Consider the following 22119-nt stretch of genomic DNA (forward strand, 5'->3'; position numbering starts at 1 on the left):
CTACCTGCAGTTTTGGCATGCCACTGTTGTTGCCTGGCATACAACATACGGAAGGGAGTGCCAGGTTGAGAATGAAAGGGTAAAGGGTGATTTCCCTGAAATGTGGGTTTGGCTGATTCATCCTGTCTCTATTAATAGGCTTTATAGCTGGGCCAGCTTTAATGGCCTGGCAGCTGCAAATGCCCACGGAGGCTGGTGATTGCGTGCACATGGCAAAGCGTTGCCATACTTGTTTTCTCCGTGTTGCCAGCTCTCCAAAATGTGAGCCACCGCTGCTAAGGGCTCTGGCAGGTCAAAAGGAAGTGACAGTGTCATGGGGAATGCCTGGCCAACAGCTATAAAATAGTCAGGGAGGTGAGGAGTATCACTTTTCCCAGAACCATTGAGATGATTGGTACTAAGTGGCAATCACAAAATACAAACTCATTCACACATGGTTTAATTTCCAGATGACATTCTTCCATTTAAATTGAGATTGTGAAATTTTTCCTATACAGTTTGACTGTCAATGCAGCAGGGGGTTGTGGCTTCAAGTATACAAGATTAATTTAAAGCTGCTTGATCTCTGAGCAGCAGAAACATTACATCTGGCTTGCAACGGATGCTGCTTTGTTTCTCTTCTGTCATGGAATTTGAAGAAAAAGTGTATGGATCATATTCTCAAACTAGATCGCACACAAAAGGTCTTTAACAAAGGCCTTAACCTCAATGAACTCATCCTCTTACAGATGGAAAATCAGATGGGACCTAATTGGATGAAATCACTGGGTAAGTGCCTCATCTAATCACAAGGACTTGGTGTGCCAGCTGCATTCAGTGTGGAACACACTGTGACCTTCTCACCCTGCGTAAATCTAAAAAGAGGAGCTGTGGTTGACCTAGCGGTAGCAGGTTGATGGGTTTTGGCAGTAAATAGCAAATAATGTGTCCATTTGGTTTTAAACCACAATCTGCTGACCAAGCCCATGTCATGTAAACACCTTGGCCTCAAGCTTGTGGGTAACTTTACACCTTAGTCCAAGTTGGCAGAGGAATAGCAGTCCAAGCATTTGTTTGCCCATCTTTCGGACGGGCCATCTCGAAACTTGATGTGTATCCAAACTATAAACCCTCCTCACGGATTCCTCATGTCCCCTGGACTACGCTACCTGGGCAGATATTGGCTTGGAGCTGAGAAAACAAACTGACAGTTCCTATAAAAACATCTGGGGGAAGATTGATGACCGATGCCAACCAGAGCCACAAAAAGACAGTGTAACCGCAGCGTTCATCTCCAAAGTCTGACAGCGGTAAAGTGAAATTTCCCCTCTTTTTGTATTGTGGTATTATAGCACAAAATCATTCGGCAAAACTTCATAGCAAGACAAAAAGAAAGGAGAAAAGGGGAGACAGACAGACACAAAAACAAGTGCAGGGTGGTATTTATGACAGGCAACATCAGCTTCTCATAAAGATCCTTCAATTTTACAGGGTCTGTTGAGGTAAGGTGCGTCATAATAAAGGGATGCTTCAGAAAGAGCAGACGCCACCTCAAGTCAGCCCATTCCCTTTAATTCTCGATTGAGAATTCCTGCCAGCCTGGATCATGACGCTGTGATAAGTGAAGTGTTTCACTGTCTGTATTTATAAGTGAGTGGAACCTGCAATTTGTCGAGCAAAGTCTTTATATTGGATCATAAAGGGAAAACAAATGAGTGATTGAGTTAATAGTCCCTTTTTAGAAATTATGGGAACACATACCTTGGCATAATCGGCACCATGTTTCTCCTTGTAACCGTTCCGACAGACAGTGTAATTATAGAAGCGGGAATTTTTGATCAATCCGACCCACTCGCGCCACCCAGGTGGGATGTAGCTGCCATTGTACTCATTGAGGTACTTGCCGAAGAAGGCTGCAGAAAGAGAGATAAAGGAGGGTTTCTTTTAATAGGCCATCGATGCATGTTTTGTTTTGTTTGCTTATTCCTGTGAAAATCTTAATTCTGTGTGCCTGTTATGTTATGTGATGCACAGCTTATTTGCTCATCTCTTTTTTTTCCTCCTGGCTCCACTGCGCAGCATTCTCGGATAGGCCGGGCAGGAAGCCAGTCTGTCCCAGAGAGGGCTAATTGCAGGCTAACGCATCAGCTTGAAAACCACAGGCCATGGCTGCAGCCCACAGGACCCCACTGAGCTGCCCAGTCTAACGCCTGCCCATCACTCACACAGACACTGTCTGATGTGACACTACAGCGACCTGGCACACTGGCCGTGTTTGCATTTCTCACAGCAGACAGGCAGGCAGGCAGGGCGGTGGAGTCTAGCTTACTAATGCAACTATAGAATGGTTGGGAGGAGATTTGAGCTGGTAATGACTGACAGTATCTTGGCCATAAGTGAAATGCTATCTAATAGAGGTGAACCATCATTGCTTACAGACAGAGCCACATACAGAAGGCCTTTAATGCTGATTGTTGACTTTAAGTGTGTGTGTGCACGGCTTTATTCACCAACCTGTTCTGTAGCCAGTGTTGTTGAGGTAGACAGCGAATGAGCGCGGCTCGTGCTGAGCTTGCCAGGAAGGGGAGGAGCAGTTCTCATTGTTGGTGTAGGTGTTGTGGTTGTGGACGTACTTTCCCGTCAACATCGAGGACCGTGACGGGCAGCACATGGGCGTGGTGACAAAGGCATTGGTGAAAGTGGTGCCTCCGTCTTCCATGATTTTGCGGGTTTTATTCATCACCTGTAGAGAACCTGGAGGGTGGGGTATGAAGATCAGTGCTGAGTTTTTTCAACAAGAAAATTGTATTTACTTGATTAAACACAATTCAGTCTATTTACATTACTTAACCTTTTCCTACTGAATTGAAGAGGTAAAATAATTAGAATTCAGCAGTTAATAAGCCAGATGGCCATTCAGCTCCAGCTTATGGCCTCTATTTAATATTTCATGTGTGGAGGAAGACCACATAAATCTTGATGCAAATACCCTCAAAGACAAAGAAATTGTGTAATCATGTAAATTTCTGTAAGAAACAGTGTATCAAAGATTTTGTAAGTAAAGAAAAAAATAGGGCCCAAATGAAAAATAAATAGGGCCCATAGAATTCCAGGAAGACCAGGAAGTGTGCCAGTCTTACCCAACTCAACATCCTGGTCGTCAGTCATGATGAGGATGATGTTAGGCCGGATGTTTCTGCGGTCTCTCTGGATGCGACCCCTCAGGCCCTGAGCCCTGGTGGTGGTGAAGGCCCAGCTGCCTGGAGCCCAGTCCAGGAACAGCAGGGCCAAGCAGGCCAGCCACTGAATCAGCATGGTGCCCTGAGACGACAGGAGACAGGATGGGTAGATGGGAGGATTAATGGGGGAGGATGAATGGAGAGGAGAGGAGGTCCAGCCAGGCCACTCACTCACACCCGGGCAGCTCTTGCAGCCGTGGTTGACTGTGAGGAGACAGAGGGAGAAAACACATGGAGACATCACAAAAAGGAACATGAAGGGAAGGAGAAATAAAGTGGGCACTTTTATAGCAGCAGAACAGAGAATAGAGAAAGCAAAGCCCAGATTCCCTCTAGGAACATTTCAGCATATTTACTTTAGATTAATTGTGTGCATCTGGTCACAAATCACACTCAAACACAACAGTTTATCCATAAACAGAGAAGCCAAAAGAGATTCTTCCGCGCTTTAGCCCTTGATAGTTCACCAAGGAAAACTTACCCAGCACTTCCAACACATGTTGCGTGCTGACTGAAACCCCATCAGTGCTCTCTCCTAAAAACAAAAATCCCTCAACATCAACTCTCCTGACCTGAGCTGAAAAAAACCCGACTAGATCACAGCAACCCACAAGAACATTTTAAACAACAACAGAGCAGTGAAGATCTAGAAACACGCATCTCACCTCAGAGAATCCCATGAGTCTTACTTTATTTGGTCTTTTCTCATAATATCCTTGTACTTTTTCTTGTGTTTTTCACTCTCTCCGTCTGTGTCAGATAACTCACACTCACACACGGAAACTCTCCATCTCCACTGAAGAGCTGTTGTTCAAGCCAGAGTGTGCCGGGACCGCGCCATTGGCTGCCTGCGCTCAAAACACCCACAGCCACTCTCCCGTGCGAGCCAATCGCGGCCCACCGTCCACCTGTCACTCAAAAGTCACCCCCTGGTGAGTCAAGCGTGACAGAGGGCCGGTGGGGAGGATGGGACCACACTAGGGGGGGAGTGGGGAGGGGGTTAGGGGGCACGGGAGGCGGAGAGAGGGTTCCGCTACATTAATCCCAGTGCCACTGTCGCCAATCACAGATTACCACTGAGTCATCACAGCACTTTGCAGGCTCTTGCTCACTTACAATGTCATGGTTGGCCATAAAAAGTCTACATATTCTCTGCCTACATGCCAGTGATCAGCACAAAACTGATTTTAAACTTAAGCCTAAGCTCACCCCACCTTCAGTAAAACACAGATGCCAATAGAATTTGGTCATCATGCTGTCACCATTACACGACTGAGTGCACAGGTAATATAGACAAAACTGCAATGATGACGATTTAAATTAACAGGTAACATTCTATAACAACAATATATGTGAAAGAATGGCTTGTGGCTATGAAATGAACCATGACACTGTAATAATGAGTACTCCATCATTGCCTGTGAAAAAGTGCCTTATGGACAGCAGTCCCACTGAGTGGCACCATACTGCTCCCTATTCTGAGTTAATGGCCTGAAAGCAAATGGCAGGTCTATGACACCTGAGCCTTGTCAAACCCCACTGAGTGCCCCCCCTTCTCCCTTACCCTAATTTCTATGAAAGGCCAGTCCAAACCGGCAAAGACAAGAGACTATAAACTAAAATAACTGATAATTAATGGTGTCTGACACATAATTTAGGACACTTGTTTAAGTGTGTAAACATTTTTAAAGGGAGAAATGCAAATCATTTTAGTCATTAATGCCCTGTGCTGATCTATAACTGAGGCTTTAAACAGTTCATGAATTGTGTAGATAATAGGGTGATAGAGGATAGTAAAGAAAAAGCAAGACCATTTCCACAGATCAGTCCTAACATATCGTTTCATAATGGTTTTGTCCAACACAGGAGAAGCTTACGTTACACAAACTAAAACGCCTACTCTTACTGATGTGTCAAACAGATGCCCTACCATAACACAACAACCTCACAAATTATCTTCAAAATCCACCAGCATCACAGCGTCCAATTGTGTGAATATGTGAGAAAAGTCATGTCTCTCTCTTCGCTCTACATCGCTTATCTGCTCTTCCTCAAGTTAGATGTTGCCCGTGATAAGCAGAGCTTCAGACGAAAGCTTTAAGAGCACTTTGGTCTGTCCAGCGTTTCAGACGAGCCGTGTCCGGGGCCCAGCCAGCCCAGTCATCGTGACAGCCCTGTGCAAACATTGGCGCCGTTTGGACAAACACTCCTCCAGCACAGGGTGGCAGAGTGCATGGAACCTCACAGTGAATTACACACACAACACAAACTACTGTACAAACATATGGTGACACGCGAAAAGTCATAAGACACTAACACACGCAAGTCTTTCTCCCACAAAAACACATTGTCCTGCTGTGAGGGTCCAAGTCCTCCTACATAAATGGGAACTCATCCCAGAAACAATAGACACAGCCCAAATCTAGACAAAACTCAAGTCTCTATTTCTGTAAAGCTGTGGAAGGCCTGAAATCAACTGTAAGCCAGTCAGCCAGCTAGTGTAATGTTAGCACCCAGTGCGAATTCAATTTTACATGCCAATGGTTCCCAGCAATAGCCTCTTCATGCGACTTAGAGAAGTGAGAAAACAGACAAGAAGCTTCATTGTGGAATCTGATACAAACCTTGTGGCGCTGATGTGGTTTGTTATACTGGTATCAATGGCTACACTGTCTGAAATGACTGAGATGGCAGGGCTAATAAAGTGCCACACATAACAACCAATGAGAAATGGGCCGAAGTTACGCAGGCAAAACGACACAGCTGCTGCCAAAAGGGGGAAAAAAAATTAAAAAGAGCGAGACCTCCCCTTGTCCTTTGGGCTACCTCTCCTCCTAACTTAATTTCACCTGATCCACTTTCCTCACTAGGTCATTTGAAGTTCACTTATGAGCAAAAGGATTTCAATGAGCTCTGCGTATGCCTGGATCATTTGACAGCTGCCCATCTCAAAGTGACCCCTCATTCATTTTTATAGCATCCTTAGAACCCTGACTTTCCTGTGTTAATATGACATAGGGGACATAAAGCTGCTGGAGAAGTACTGAGCTAACTGACAAGACCAGTGTGTGGAGATTAGCAGCTGCTCTTTGTAGAGCAGAGATGAACTGATGGCTGTATTACGACCTATGGCATGTGTAGCAAGTCCCCTGTTCACATGGAGGAAAAATAGAAAGTGTGACTTCACTCATGATGAAAATTGCAATTTAGAATATTTGGCAGACATTTCTTCCTTACATACATCTAAAACATAGTTAAGCAGTCAAAACAAAAATATGAGTGTACCACTAATGTCTTCTATGGTTTGTGTTGATCTAGAGCATTCCAAACTGCAGTATTGAATGCAAACACTCATACAAACATGCATAATATCACCACTCCTCAATGCAAGGAGATAAAAATGAATGCAGAACATGGTTCAAAAATGCATTCAGTTTTACTGAAAAATCCTGACTTAATGGTACATACATAATATATTCTATTAATTTGTATATTAAAAACAATATCTGTTCCAGATTTGAGAGTTGGAAAGTACTTAAATTGCCCAGATTGGACAGTTTAAAAACCGCTTTAATCATTGCTAGTTATCGGGATTAACTGCATAAGATTAACTGAATTACATCCGTGTGTTCAAACACAGTCACTTTTGAGTGTTTTGTTTAGTACACACGCTTAACAGTGTGTTATCCGCAGTGCTTGCCTTTAGGCGCACTTTAGCATGAGAGGCAGTAGGGTAGGTACCCAATACATCCAGCTCTAAACATTGCTGTGTGTGTTTAAAACTAACAACTTACACACTGTAAATACAGAAAACCGTATGAGTGAATATGCTGAATCTGAAAGTTATTACATACTTGGCTTCTCAATCTCTCTTCTGTTGTTGCCACTGCTTCTTACTTGCCTCCAAGATCTAAGTTTAAATATGTGTTGCCAATAGTATGAACCCCTTGAGAACCCTCTGTGAGAATAATGTTTCATGTCATTTTCATAAACCCTTAATTTTGAATGAGTCATTTATTTATGTCATCTAGCGTGATATAAGTAGAGCAGCCTTCTTCTATACATCTGTGGAGCAGACAAGAGGTCTTTATTCCTGGACAGATTCAGAGGACTAGGGAGCACATTGTTTCTCCTTCCTCATTGTTTTGGAGGATTAGCACTAATGACCCTTTAAATGAGCCTTTACTGTACTCATCATGGTTAAGCTGGGGGAAGAATATTGGGGATGGATCGGAGGAACGCAAAATGCCCAGGGGTTCAAAGGATGAGAACAAAAAGGCCACTATGGAGTTTTCAGTCCCACAGCTGCCAGATACATAAAAGATGTGCAATTTTCAGATTAATAGCCATCAACACAAGGGACTTTTAGAACACCTCAACACCCTACTAATCTTTACTTTCATGATAGTAAAGGTTTTTTCCTACTTTACTTGCAGAAAACAGCTCTTTCACTTACTGTTCTTTGGCACAACCAGCATTGCTCAGTGATTTGGTATGGCTACACCGACAGCTGTGCTTTGTGCGCCGAGTAAAGCTGAGCATAATAGATTTGCTGCTTGTGTAACCATCCAGGGCAGTACTATTCGGCTGGCTGGCAGTTGTGCCCTCCAGTTAGGGCCTCAAACCACACACCCTGCTGCACCCTGACCCTCCTCTGACCCAAGTGGTAATATGGCTTTGATGGTGGCTTGTTTAACCTAACCTCAGCAACCTGAGGCTACCCACACACAGGGGTGAAGAGGGGAAACTCAGAGGGAAGAAAAAAAATTGAGTGGAGGGGGTTCAGTGCAGAGGTATGAAGGTAACAAAAGTCTGGTTGTGATCAGCCTGCATATTCATTTTATCAATGGCAAACAGGCTGCATCTCTCTAAGTTTCTGTTCAGTCAGCAGAGGCAGTCTGTACATTTATCAGCTGTCACTGAAAAACAGCAGACGCACTGAGAATACACGAGGGAGTTCTTCTGTAAAAACCACACTGATTGACCGCCATGAATCCCATAAAGCGGCATATTTGTCCACTAACGTGCATCTACTCACTGACTTTGGATCTTGTTCAAGTTAACATGGAGCGTCTGGAGGTGAGGGGGTTCACTTTTCCCAAAACAAGATGCAAGTCAAACCCAAACCAGACGCCATGCCCCACTAAAGTAAATCACTCGTTCATAAAAGGGCCTTGCTATTAAGGACAATGGCCATTTCAAAGCACCTCAAATCCCCTCTTACTTCGGTCCATTCTCTCTCTCTCTCTTTCTCGCTTCCTCTCTATTTGCCCAGTCCACCTCTAAGGCAGCCAAGTCACAGAGGAATAATGGCAAAGAGAGGGGAATTAAAGTCTGATGGCATAGTTTGAAATCTGAAGGCTGTTGTGTGACCATAGGCTGCATGATTAGCAACAGTAAAAGCCTCTCAGTGTACAGTCATAATTCATCATCCACTAGGCAAACAGGAAATAGAAATTATAGGGTAGAGATATAGTAATCTGAGAAACAATGCAGAAGAGATAAAGATGGATGACAACAGTGTTGGACTTCTTTTTGCCTCAGACCGGTGACATTTTTCAGTGTAGGCTGACTGCACTCCATTTCAGAGGGGAAAAAATTATTATGGCGAGTTCTTAGATTAATACTGAGGTTTGTCCAAATATTTCTGTAATCCGAGGGAATTTGGCTGGTCTGCTGCCACGAGGACTGACGAGGGCCTTTCACACTGAGGAGGGCCTGTGTCGGGGCCCGCTGTCCCCGGCGGGCCAAGGGCAGCACATTGTACCCACCAAGACCCACCCGTCAGCCGCAACTGGGCTCGCTGAAGGAGAGCTCTGTCCCAGTGCACTCACTTGGCTGCGGGCACGCACTGGGAATGGGCTCAAACCTTGGTGTTTTCAGACTCTTAACTCCACTGATTTGTTTGACCAAAATGCCCAAATTGGTATAGGATCTATGACAAAATTCCAGTGAGAAAACCAAGTGCAGGGCAGTGAGGGGAGATCACTGGCTCTTTGTTCCGACATGTTTATGGCTTCACCACTTTCTACCTTGATAGGCACATTCAGAATTTTCATTTCAACCATGTTACAACTATACATCTTAAGATATTATAACTAGAAATGATTCCCATCCATTGGTATGCAGTGTGTTTGGGGAACAACGCGGGCCACTTTAATGAGGAAGAATGGCCTCAATTCAGCGAAATGTGAACCTAGAGTGGGTGCATTTGCGGCTATTACTCAAACCCCTCTCGGACCTGGTAAGAGACCCTTTGTAGTGCCAAGGCTGCCAGGCCACCCCATCAATATTATGGATGCATCTTAATGTATAATTAAATGAATCCGGGTCCAAAAGACTTCAAAGTGGGAATGGCTTGCGGGCCACCAGGTGGTCTGTTGGAAATCATGAGGGGGATTGGAGCACCCCAAGAGGGAAATGATTAAAAAACACACAAGGTCATTTCAGAAATGGGGAAAGCTGCCTGTATTTATTTGTGTATGGGTGTGTGCATGTGTGTTCCTATCCTGAAGGTGGTGTGTATTTAAATGTTCATATCCTGAACCGTGGCCGCCCCTTTGTCGAGCTCTGTATATCTGAGCAAAAGCCTCATGCTGGTAACCTCTGACAAATGGGGCTCAGTGTCACTCAACACAACTGGTATCACTCATGTATACTCATTAACATTATGTTCAGTGCCCTGATGGAAACTTAATGCACATTAAAATACATGAGCCTTAATGTTTTTTCCTAAGATGTGTACTGCTCTTCCAGGAGGCTTGCTTTTCAAGTGCGCCTCAATTTTACAAGTGGAAAAGCAGATTTATCATTCAAGAGGGTGAGAGAGAGAGAGAGAGAGACAGAGAGAGAGAGAGAGAGAGAGAGAGGTGTTTGTGTGTGTGTGTGTGGGAGCGGCAGTCCTCTGATTTATAGTGTGATATGAAAACATGGAATCACAATCAGAAGATCAGCAGCCAAAGTTATATGATATGAGCTTAAAGCGAGCACTTTATTGTAAAATCTATTCTAAGCCATGAATGGAAACCATTAGCGATAGACGACCTCAGATGAATAAAGTACAGCACATTTATATTCCTCCAGCCACTTTCTTGTCAAAACCCACACTCCCATCAGAAACACTCTATCAGGCTGCGAGAGCTCCAGAGAGAGTCAGAGCGAGAGGGGAGCAGAAACGCACTGCTCGCTCATGGGTGGCTTTCTTGTCTCTTTTGACGCGTCAAATATACCCCAGATAAATTATTCCTTTTACCACAAAAGAGAGCTATGGCAAATTGCTTCAATGGGTTTCCACTGAGGTAATTGTCAAGAATAAAGAGATTGACTTCTTTTCCATGAAATCAGCAGCATGGTGGCACAGAGAAAGAGAGAGAGAGAAAGAAAAAGAGTGAGAGAGAGCAAAAGTCTGAAGGGTTTTTTTTCTCTTACAGCTCGGCAGTTTACCAAGTTCAATAGCCCTGTAATGTTCACTGACTACTGACTTGAGAAGTGTGACTTGAATTCTCTTTCTTGTATAACACGGACACTGACAAGGGGGGAAAAAAGATGTGTTGTTGAGTAGTAACAAGTAATTAGGGAGAAATGGGCTTCTCTCTCTCTCTCTCTCTCTCTATGTGCACCGCAATGTGTTGACTAGATTTATTAAAAGGTAGACAAATGTTTTACATAGCAGATTGTTCCATCTCTGTGTTTGTATGGGTCTGTGCTTAGAATAAAAATAGACTTCTCTTCACTCATTATACAGTCTGAAGAGAATTATGGCAATTTCAATACAGACAGATGTTGCAGCAGGGAAAAATACATAAACAAAACATTCTGTTTCTAAATGGACAAGTACTGCATTAAAAGGAATATAAAGCCTAAAAATATATTATGAAATGATTCCAACCAGACAGACAGACACCTATATGCACCTCAGAAAAACACAAAATCAGACAAAAACTCCAATAAATAAATGTAGTGTACTAAATTATAAATTTACTGTTACCAATAACTGTTGAGGTTGAGCTGATAAGCTAGCTTGATTTTGAGCTCTGATAATACTGTCAGGATATGCTTGCTGCACAGGCCAGACTGAGTGACCTTTTTTTCCTTTTAGCCACGAGTCAACTGGCCTAAAATATGCTTACTCTTATGGAAACAGTGCTATCTACTGATCCATAAAGGCACCTACTGCTGATATAAGTGAATGAAATGCCAATGAGCATTCAACATTTACTTCGTATGTGTACAAAAAACAATGATAATTATAGCTGTATAAATGATATAATTGTCCTCAATAGAAATATAACAAGTGGTCAATAAATGTTTGATATAATTCATTTCCATGCTCAGACATGATTCATGAACTGCCAATCAAAAGAGGTCTGCATTGTGCAAGGTAGGTTTTAGATTGGTTAGGTAAGTGTTTGGCAAGTGTTTGTCATATTCTGACCATAAAGAATCATTTAAAACCTCAATCTGGTTTCTCCAGCTTTCATTCAGGAGCGAAAATCAGCCTTTAAACTCAAAAGAAATAACGATTTGACATTTGTCATGATAATTATCGTTATTGACTGATATGAAAAATGTTGTTTTTAGCGCAATAACATTTTTGGCCATGTACAAACCAACTCCACTCCAAGTGCCAATCATTAAAAAGAAAGAAAAAAAAAAGTAATTCTTCAGGGTGAGATAGTAGCAGCTCAGTCAGCAAACCCCAGTTAAGTGCTGCTGCTGCTGCTGGCGCATGAAACTAAACACCCCTAAAATGTGGAGCATGTGTAGGCATATTCTCTGGGAACCATAGACCAACATAGACCATGACAACCAGCCTGCGTGACCCTGGATGCCATGAACTTCTCCATGGCTGTGACACACCAACGTGATACCACTCATAAAAAACAAATTCGTCTGATTGCACCTGTGCCCCTTCAGCACCCCCACCCCCCTCGATGCCTGTGGGCACATATGCGTATTTGGATATCATATATACTAGTGTGCACGCACCAGTCATTTACTCAAACAGTCAGAGAAGGAATCAGTCAGACTTGAACACAGACAGACACGTAACCTGTAATTTGTACACAGGGGAGCTCTCCTTTCCATTGCCTCTGGCTCAGTGTGTGGCTTTCCAAAGCATGCTCTAACGTCATTTATAATTTAATTAACTTTATCCTGCTTGGTAAAAATTCCACATCTTAGTGTGTTGTAAAATACCTAAAATATGATATCTACTGAATGACTAATTAGCTTACAAGGCATAAAACAGGAAGCTTACCCCTCTAAACGCTCCCATTCCTTTACATATAAGCCAAAGTTGAAGGAATGCAGCCAATACATCATCCCAACATGTTCAAGAGACACAAGCCAAACTCAGCTGAACTTGCCTCGGGCGATTCAAGAAAAGCAAAGCGAAGATAATGCGTGTCATGCAATGCTGGACCTTGTCAGTATAAACAAAGTTACTCAACCTTTAATACTACAACTGTTCAAAAGATCCAGCATCCACATGGCAAAGTCGGGGCCGTCTGAGTAAGGGCAAACAGGACCAGAGGCTACCAGGAGCACATGGCCAAGTCCACACACATAACTACTTGTGCATGCACACACACACACACACATAGATGCACACGGGCAGAGGAGGGGAGCGCTGGCAGAGGCTGAATGTGTTTGCCCGCTCCAGGGGGAGAAGGAAAGAAAGGGAGCAGAAGAGCTGAAACAAACGCATGCTGGCTTCTATTAGTCGAGCTGTGGAGCTGGATGGAGGGGTGAGGAAACGTATTCATTCCCCCGAACTCACCCACCCACCCCCTCCATTCCCATCCCTCCAACCCTCCCACCCCATTATCTCAATTCTGGAAAGGCGGCGGATGAAAGGGACAACCCCCCAGTGGCAGCACTTCTCCCTCCAAACTTACGCCGACGCATTCTGACGGCTGCTTAATTGTACGTGATACAGGCAGGGCCCTTTCTCTTTCAAACCTAAAACAGATTGCTTCTCCCTGGGGAGGGGATTATTGGACAAGAGAGATGACAAAGCAGGGACAGTGCAGCTCTCTGGGGGGTGGAGGACAGAGGGGGGCTAAGCTTGTGGATAATGTGTGTGTATATGTGTGTGTGTGTGTACATGTTTTTTTTCCCCCTATGTTTCTCTTTTGTGCATGCCTGCACCACAAGAAGATTATATTTGTGTCCATGTGTTTCAAATGTGTGCACGTGTGGGTGACAACCAAGAACGCGTGCACAAGATCCGGCCTCTGATCACGACAAGATCGCTGGATCTTTTCCTTCCACTTCAAAAACCCTTGGCTTTCCTCCCCTCTTTATCACATGTTCACACCTCCCTTTCTCTTATCTTGGCCTCCTCCTCTTTATCCCCTTCTTCCACTTCCCCCTCTCCTGACCCAGCTTTCTCTTCTCTCCCTCTTAAGTCCATGCCGCATCTATGTGCAGTGACATTTGAACAAAAGCCGCTCCGGACATCACAGAAAAGGCATTAAAATCCTCTTTCTCTCACTCGGGCTTTATTCCCTTAATGTGCAGTTTTAGCCACTAACGGGAATCCCACATCTTCTCTTGCTCCATTCATTCTCATGTCAAAAATTACAAGGACTTGGTCAGGGGTCAGTCCTGGCTGTTGCATAGCCAGGTCTGCACAGGGTCAAGACAAAGGGGATGAATGCCAGGCGCAAAAAAAAAGAAGCACCAGGCATTCCTACCAACGATGAGCTGTATGTGATGTTTGCATGCCCTGACCTTTACTGCTCAAATGAGAGGCTGAACAAACACTTGGGGGTGCTATTGTGAGATCCCAAATACCTCCAAATAGATCTACGATGTGTGAGAGTGTGTGTGTTTCTAGACTCATCCAGATATGCTTGGCATATTTCCCTGGAGATTCGTCCTCAAAAGTCAAGGACACCTCTCGCTTAAGGCCTGTTATGTATGTGTGCGCTGAAACTCCATAGCAATATTTGATCAGTAAGGACAACTAAAGGAACTGAGAAAGTGGCTGACTCATCTAAAGATAGACTTTCTAGCGCCCACATAAATAAAAGCATGCCAAATGCTCACTGTTCAAATACTGGCCATTTGCAGTGATAGGACTGTGCAATCTACTGCAGCGCTACTATGCAATCAGGCTAGTATAAGGAACACTATCATTAAGTTGAAGAGATAAACAAGTGCCGGAGGAGAGCATGGTTTAGGAAATCTTTTCTTAACATCCTCACACACAAGAGAACACACACAAACTGTGGTTATATAGCATCTTTTCTGTATTTTCCATAAAGATAAAAATGCTAAGAACTGACATTTCCTTAGTCTTCCATAGCAAAGATGTTGCGTAATTCAGTAAGAGTATCTATTAAATCAGCCACTTTAACTGATTAGGTGTAGTTTGAAATGTTCATGGCACTTTGGATAATCCGCAACTCTCCAGTTCCAGATCCAGTTTTTCTCCATTTCAACACAATCTCAACTCCCTTTTTTTTTTCATTGGCGAGTATCTTCCTATTCATATAGAAGAATGGAAAACTGTAAAGCTTTCAATTTCACTGCAACCAACAGAACCCTATAATGATAGAATTCATAAATGTGACTTCTGTCATTGTTGGGTCAAAGTTAGGAGGAGGTAAAATGAAGTATGATAACAGTCTGAGTCAGCTGAGATTAAATTATGGTGGAGATGGGGAGGAGATGGAGCCCTGTCAAAACTCATCTAGTGGTTTTTTTTATTTGGAGTTAATGAGAAAGAGTGGAAAACTAAAATACCTGCTGAGGACTGCCATGAAACTCCACTGCCTCACACATACTAGATGTGGACAAGCACAGCACCTATTACAACCATCACATATCCATATTTAGTGCCTTTTTCATTTCCTTTAATAATCAGTCTGCTACGGATGCCTTTGACCTTGTTCATAAGTCGGCACATATGAAGTCACGCAAGATGTCTGGGAAGTCTCTGATTCACTGTTGCTGGCATTTAAAGGACACTCACGCACATCCTTCCACCCATTTGTACAAATAATAAAATACATAGATATGACCTCTGCTCTTCCCTTACACACACCATACTTATCAAAAGAATGAATTACTTCACTTCTAGCTTTCACTCACACACCACACACACACACCACACCACACACCACACACACTAGATTCGAATGATGGCAGCGCTGCTACTGGAACAACGTTTGTCTTGGCAAGCGTCTACCCCCCAGAACCTAATTATTTGCAGCAGCTGCTCGTGCTCTTGTTTGTAGTACAGTGAAGCTAAACTGTTTAAAGGATCTCCCCTTCTCTTCTGAACTGGCAGTCGGTGCTGTATACCCCCCACCCCACCCCCCCACCCCCAAAAAAAATGCGTTACTTTTGCTGTGCTCTGAGTCCAGGCCAATCAGAAACTCAATCTAAACGCTGTTGGGTGAAACCCAAAATGTGGATTTATGGATCGGTCTCGTCAATGCTGAAAGTTTGAAGTTAGAGTTCTCCATCTCTCTCCAGCCTCCCCATTCAGTAACACATATTGACACTGCCAGAGTATTGAGATGTAAGCCAGTCTGTTATATTTCACGCTAATTGTGCCTGGTAAAAGCAATCAACTCTGAACAGGACCACAGTATAATTTTGTCATTTAGGAAAACTAGGTCAGAAGGATAAGTTCTGTGATTTTTGTGGGCTGGTAGGTGACCGCACTAATTCAATCGACTGAAAAACAGAGAGAAGTCACTTACTTGACTCTTAAAACAAAGGGATTTTTCAAGTATAATCACACTCAGCTACCTTCAAGCCTGTCTGCGGCAAAGTTTAAATATTAAGAGAAGTAAAAAGCATTTTGTGGAGCATTTGAATGTGGCATTATACACAAAATCTTCAATAAATATCTTTTACAATTTTTCAAATTGTGACATATTGTTCCTAAAATACTGTTTCCCTGATTGATGTGCTCATACAACAAACATTTTTTACAAACATTTCCACCAGCCTTAAAGCAGCAGTCATCACAATCTATTGGTGGTTGTGTTAAATGCTTCAAGTAACAAGTAAGCAGGAAGTGTAGCTGCGACTGGTTTACCAAGGTAAACACAAAGTCACACAACAGCAGCTTTCACCCATATAACCTCCTCTCTCCTCTCAGCCCGGCTGCTGTCCCACACAGCCTTTCACACAGCTGCACAATCTCCATTTGCAAACACCTCATACACACACAGAGACATACACACGCACACACATACACCACAGTGCCCGGAGCTAGGCATAAATACTATACATCATATTCCCACTCCACTGGCAAGTTTCCCTTCTCACTTGACTTGAGTTAAATAGCTCAAGTGAGGTGTACATTCCCTGAGTCTCTGCCTCTCTGCTTAGCTCTGACAGTTTGTCCGGAAAGCGCTCTTCAGCAGCTCATCCATTTAGTGTATACTGACACGATCTGCCAGAAGTGCACTCGGAATAAGATTTATGAAAAAACTTATGTGGGCTGAAGTAAGGGAATGTTAAATGCCACACTAGTGTTAAGAAGGTAGAAAATTGGAATTATAAGAGTTGACAAAGTTAACAAGAAAACAATCTTCAATAAAGTTTTTTTTTTTTTTTGGATAAAATAAGAAATAAGAATGATGCATTCAGGATGAAATACAAAATGATTTTCTGTTACTCTCATCCATATTATAACTTATAAGGTTCCCCCAGTGACACAGGTCATTATATAACATACTTTTTAGTGACAGCAAAACAACAGTAGGTGCCTTTAAATTTGAAATATCCTGCATTCAGAAAACTAGGAATTAACAGATGGGTGCTTATGGATCGGGGGAAAATGACATTAATGGAATGTGCTGCCTTCTAATCCCTTGAGACGGAAGAATTTGCGACGGAGGGAATTCCTGTCATTCAGGGGGAAAACTATGAAGTCCTGCACACACACACACACACACACACACACACACACACACATAGAGAGCTGCTGTACAGGCAACACAGATTTCACTGCAGCAACAGCACAGCTCACCACCACTACAAATCCCTACTTAAAGAGTCCAACTCTGTAAGCTGCATCAGAAATTTACTGCTAAGTGAATAAACTAACAGGCACTGACATTTGCAAATGCAGTGGAAAAAGGTGGAAAATAGACAGAAAAAGAGAGTGAGAAAGTTGTGAAGTACCTGGAAGGCAGGAGAGCAGAGTGCTGGCCGAGTGAGAGGCAAGGCAAGGATTCCTCTCTGAGTTTTCTCCTCGCGGTTCTTCACCGGGTCTCCCTCCGCTCATAGAGGGGTTTGTGTCTTGGCGCTGGGATTTTGGGGCTGAAGAGTAGGGGGGGACCACACAGCTCCTGGAAGACAACCTCTCTCTTCTAATCCTCTCTCCAGTGTGATGACACTCTCTAACCTCGACCATCTGTTGAAACACGTCCCAGAGCAGTCAGCACCGCGCTGTGTCAAGAACCCCACTCCCCTGCCCAATCACAGACCGGCTGCTGGGTGGCTCCTCGCTGCCAGGAGGCAGGGACAAGGACACAGCTCAGCGCAGAGGGAGACACACACACACACATACACACAGTCACTCACTCACACATACACACACACGCACACTCTACGAGATGGAAGCAAGAAAACCCCCAGTCATCGTAACCTGAGAGGCAGAGTAGGAGGAAGGGACAGGGAGAGTGAGAGGAGTGGAAAGAGGAGGAATGGGAGGGGAGACAGAGAGAGAGAGAGAGAGCAAGAGTGGAGGGAGGGAGAGGGGAGAGAGAGAGAGAGAGAGAGAGAGAGAGAGAGAGAGAGAGAGAGAGAGAGAGAGAGAGAGTGCTTGTTTAGGTGGCAATAGCACAGAGCGAAAAGAGAAAGATGAACTATTCTCATGCTTAAAATTACCTTGCTGGTATTATCACATAAATCCTAGACTGACAACCCACTGTACATACACACATCCACACATGATATACTTTACACTCTGTCTCTGACCCCTCTCCCCCCATTCCTCTCCCCTGCAGCCACAGAGTATGTGGTCTAAAGAATCAAACTTAAGAAGCAATAAAATTCTGTATTGGCTTCGTGGTGGGAATGCTGTTGGCACTAAACTGTTACATCTGCAGGCACAGAAGCACAGGCTGCAGCCCTCACACCTTAGTGTGATAAATCCTTACAGTCCCACGGCTGCATTCCTGCCCTTCACCACCTATTGCCTTAAGTTAAAAGGAAGGGCAGAGGGGACACACTAAAATTACAAAGCTACGGAAAGAGTAAGCTATAGGGAGTAAGAAAAGGAAAAAAGAGCAAAGATAAGAGGGGGTATGGGTCTGCAGCTAGATTGCAGCATATTGATAAACCATCTGCCATTTACCATCAGCCTTTCAACATTAACATCATTGCTGATGCATTTCCTAAACGAATCAACCAATTCTCGACTCACTCATGCAAAACACAGGGAACATTAGGTGAGAAAGGCTGTCACATTAATCATTTTTGTTGTTGAACCACTGTCTTACTCGCTGATCCATTAAAAAAGGATTACGAGACCCTGATGATATTCAGGAGCGACTTCAAAGGCGAACCCTAATGAGTTAATACCCATTTGATATCCGACAGCATCACAATGAGTTAATCAGAGGTGTGAAACACCAAAGAAAGGCTTCTAAGTGGTTCATTTACATTCTATAAGAAGCATCAACACCCCAGCCTCTGTTTTAAGTTGTGCTTTGATAAATGCCATTAAGTTCAAACAGACCTTACAGGCAGTTATTAATGAAGACTTTGATTGTCCCTTTCCAGCTGACCCTTAATCAGTGTTTTTGTCCATATAAACTTATTTGTATCCATAAAACCCTCTTATTTTTGGACCACTTTTTAACCTATGGAGCCATTCTTGTGGTATCCTGAACTTATTTATACATTAGCATGACCTGAGTGGTAAAGTCTCATACATGTTACAGTGTAATATTGTTCAGCTCTCCATTTTAGCAGATAGATACTGTCAGTTTTTTCAGTGAATGCTCCCAGTTACATTCCCCTCAGGTTTACATATGAGGATATTGGATTAAATTAAACAAAGCCTATTTTCACCCAGGACACGTGAAACTTTCCCCAGCTTGGACTGATGTTTGAAACAGGGGCAGTGGTGAGGGAGAGAAAGGGCCTTAGGGGGAGAGAGCTCAAATTAGATTAACTAAATTCACAAAGACTGTCCCCAGCCCCTCCTGCATGGCTACACAAACCCCAATCCACACCTCCAACCCCAGCCCCCATTCTCACGGCCGAGAGGTTTCCAAAGGGCCTTCAGGCGGGCCAGGGGCGACCAAATCCCTGTGCTCTTTACTGGATTAAAGATGGCTGCCCCACCGGGGCAGGGGAGCTGTTTTTTTCAGGGGATGAGCACATCTGTAAACATCATAAATCCATGCAGATGGGAAAGGTTATCAGAGTTTCTGTGAAGAAAACATCTAATCCGGTATGGGGGGCAGTGTAGAAACCAAACTTTTAAGAGGCAGAAGCTGGTCATCTACCTTATGCCAACACACTGATGTGTGACTTCTGTTAATCTCCATTTTCCATTTTCACTTCCGCTGATGGACACAACAGCAACAAAAGCAAGGGAAGAGGGAGGTCTATAAAATGGCCTCATCTTATGAATGAGTGAATGACCCTGCGGGAGTGGGGGGAGGGGGGGGGGGGGTCCCTCTGGTAACCCCCATTCACTCTCCTTCTCCCTATCCTCAATTCACCAAGCTTATCATGGTGGATATCTAACACAGAAATTAGCTTTAAGATGGCCAATTTTCTTTTTTGTTTTAAACCCCTGGGCACCTTCTCTTCTGTCATACTCTTGTCTCCTATTCAAAATTTATTTTTAAACCAAATCCAAGCCTCCTCAAATCTCAAACTAACTTCCCCCGTTTTCCTTCCAGCCTCCCAGCCATCAGCTGGACCTGCAGGTGCAGGCAGAGGCCAGTATTGGGGGGCTACTCGGTTCACTAGTCCCATTCTCTGTGGCTGAATGAGATACATAGGGGTGTCATAGCTGTGATCCTGCCTCTGTGCTATTATAGAGCGCCAGAGCTGAAGCTCGGGGATATCTCCATGATGTTGAGGAAGGCAAACCTAGCATTTTAAATATCAAGCACATCGCTACTGTCATGCAAACTTCCTGCTGTAATACAGTGCTGTGGACTAGTGCCAGATGACTGGCTGGTATCATAATATTGAATGAATCAGCTGCTTAAGATCCCTTTGAATAAGGATGTATGACACCGGAGACACGACAGACATCAACTACCAACTAATTAATGCCAACTCTGTGAGCAGTGCTTATGGACACATTAGAGAAGATAAGGCTGATTTATACCTGCACAAAGGCGTGACTGAGTTTATAAAACTAAAGCCAGGTATTCATTTTGCTTTGAATTTCAAAGCAATGTACTACTGCTTTGGTCCTGCTGGTTCCCAGCAGCCTGTACACTTCAGGGAGTTGAATCAGTGTCATTTCAACTTGATGCCAGAGAGACACAGCTGATTATTGAGATACAGCAGGGAAAGCAGGAGAATATACACACAGTTGGTCATGAATGCTGGAGGAGAATTGAAAGGCAGGAGGAGGGAGAACAGAGTGGAGACAGGAGTGGCAGTGGTAAAGGAAAAACAGAGTGGGGAAAAGAGGAGGACAGGCTTCTGTGCTTCAGTGACAGCTGAACAGGCATGTGGAGGGAGCTCTCCTCACGCCACCCTCCTGCTGTGCCATGCATGTGCCCTTGTCCTACACGTATGCGACTTAACATGCATGAAAACCACACATGCATGCCGACACGCACGGCAGCATCTGAACAGACCTAACTGACAAATCCCTACAGAATCACTGAAAATAAAATGCTATTTAACCCAGAACTAACAGTAACACCGTTTACTGCAAAGGTCATGTTAAAGCTTTCATGGAGCGTAAATTAAGGTACTGTGTTATGACATGCTTTTTGGTAACTCAACCAAAAACATAAATTTGGGTTACTGTGGAAGTTTGGTCACCTTAACTGAGCTACTACCCTTATCTTGGTATTCACTATGAGCAATCTGTGTGGATGTTAACATGCTTTGTATATGTGGAGCATTCAATTTACAGGTAATAAACCAAACACTGAATAACACATATTACTAGGCTTTTTTTTATCCTAAAAGGCTGCCAGTCATTGCTACAATAAACATCAAGGCTGACACCTACTCTTGAAAACCCACTGTTAAGCAGCTAACAGGTAGTGCTGCAGACACAGGGAATACACTAACACATAATGAAGTCATTAAGAGTAACCTGAGATCAAGTGTTAGGTAATGATGATAGGATTTAGAGGTCTGTTCATAATGACATCGACCAACAAACTTCAGTCAGATGCCAGATGTGCTATCACCTCTCTGGCAGATGTTTTTATAATGGTCAGTTGTGGCCACCAACCATTAGTGTAAAAAGTGTGAATGCCTGTTCTGTTTAAAATTTAAGATAGTATTGTGTGTTGTGATTACATTATATAATCCAAGGGCCTTTAACCAACAAAATATCATTGTATCATTGGCTCAGTATAGCTAGCAAATTTATTTTTTCCTCTTTAAACAGAGGTGACTGTCCTTCACTGAAAACAATTGTTTCCATAAGTCCTACTTCCTTTATGTCGCATTCACACTTTCTTCCATGTTCCCCAAACTACAATTGACTTAATCCTTCTGCTGACCATTTTTGATCTAAAGTAAACTGTAACTTTGATTTTCATACAAAATATCAAACAGCAGGCTGTACCACTGGTAATAACAAACAGGTGCAAATACTTAACAACTTCCACGTATCTAGTTCAGAAGGAATGTAGCCTACATTGGATAATTCTTGGCATGAAAAAAAGTAAGTACATCCAGATTTCCAAATAACAACAAGTGTCAGCAC

At 43.5% G+C, this 22119-nt stretch overlaps 1 protein-coding gene across 5 annotated transcripts in view; it reads right to left on the minus strand.

The window, feature by feature from the left end:
* sulf1 (sulfatase 1) overlaps positions 1-22119 on the minus strand; it is a 77960-nt gene that overhangs the window by 19175 nt on the left and 36666 nt on the right. For 4 of the 5 annotated variants that reach the window (XM_018673967.2, XM_051066876.1, XM_018673971.2 and 1 more), the window contains exons 1-4: positions 17373-17845; positions 3120-3422; positions 2494-2733; positions 1741-1892 (exon numbers count right to left, since the gene is read on the minus strand). In XM_018673967.2, coding sequence (XP_018529483.1) covers positions 1741-1892; positions 2494-2733; positions 3120-3422; positions 17373-17604 — 927 coding nt within the window. In that variant the 5' untranslated portion in view covers positions 17605-17845. Of the gene's footprint in view, positions 1-1740; positions 1893-2493; positions 2734-3119; positions 3423-17372; positions 17846-22119 lie in introns of those variants that run through there. The other variant, XM_018673969.2, reaches the window with a different exon arrangement.

Source organism: Lates calcarifer, linkage group LG24 (genome assembly GCF_001640805.2).
Source record: "Lates calcarifer isolate ASB-BC8 linkage group LG24, TLL_Latcal_v3, whole genome shotgun sequence".
Lineage (NCBI taxonomy): Eukaryota > Metazoa > Chordata > Actinopteri > Centropomidae > Lates > Lates calcarifer.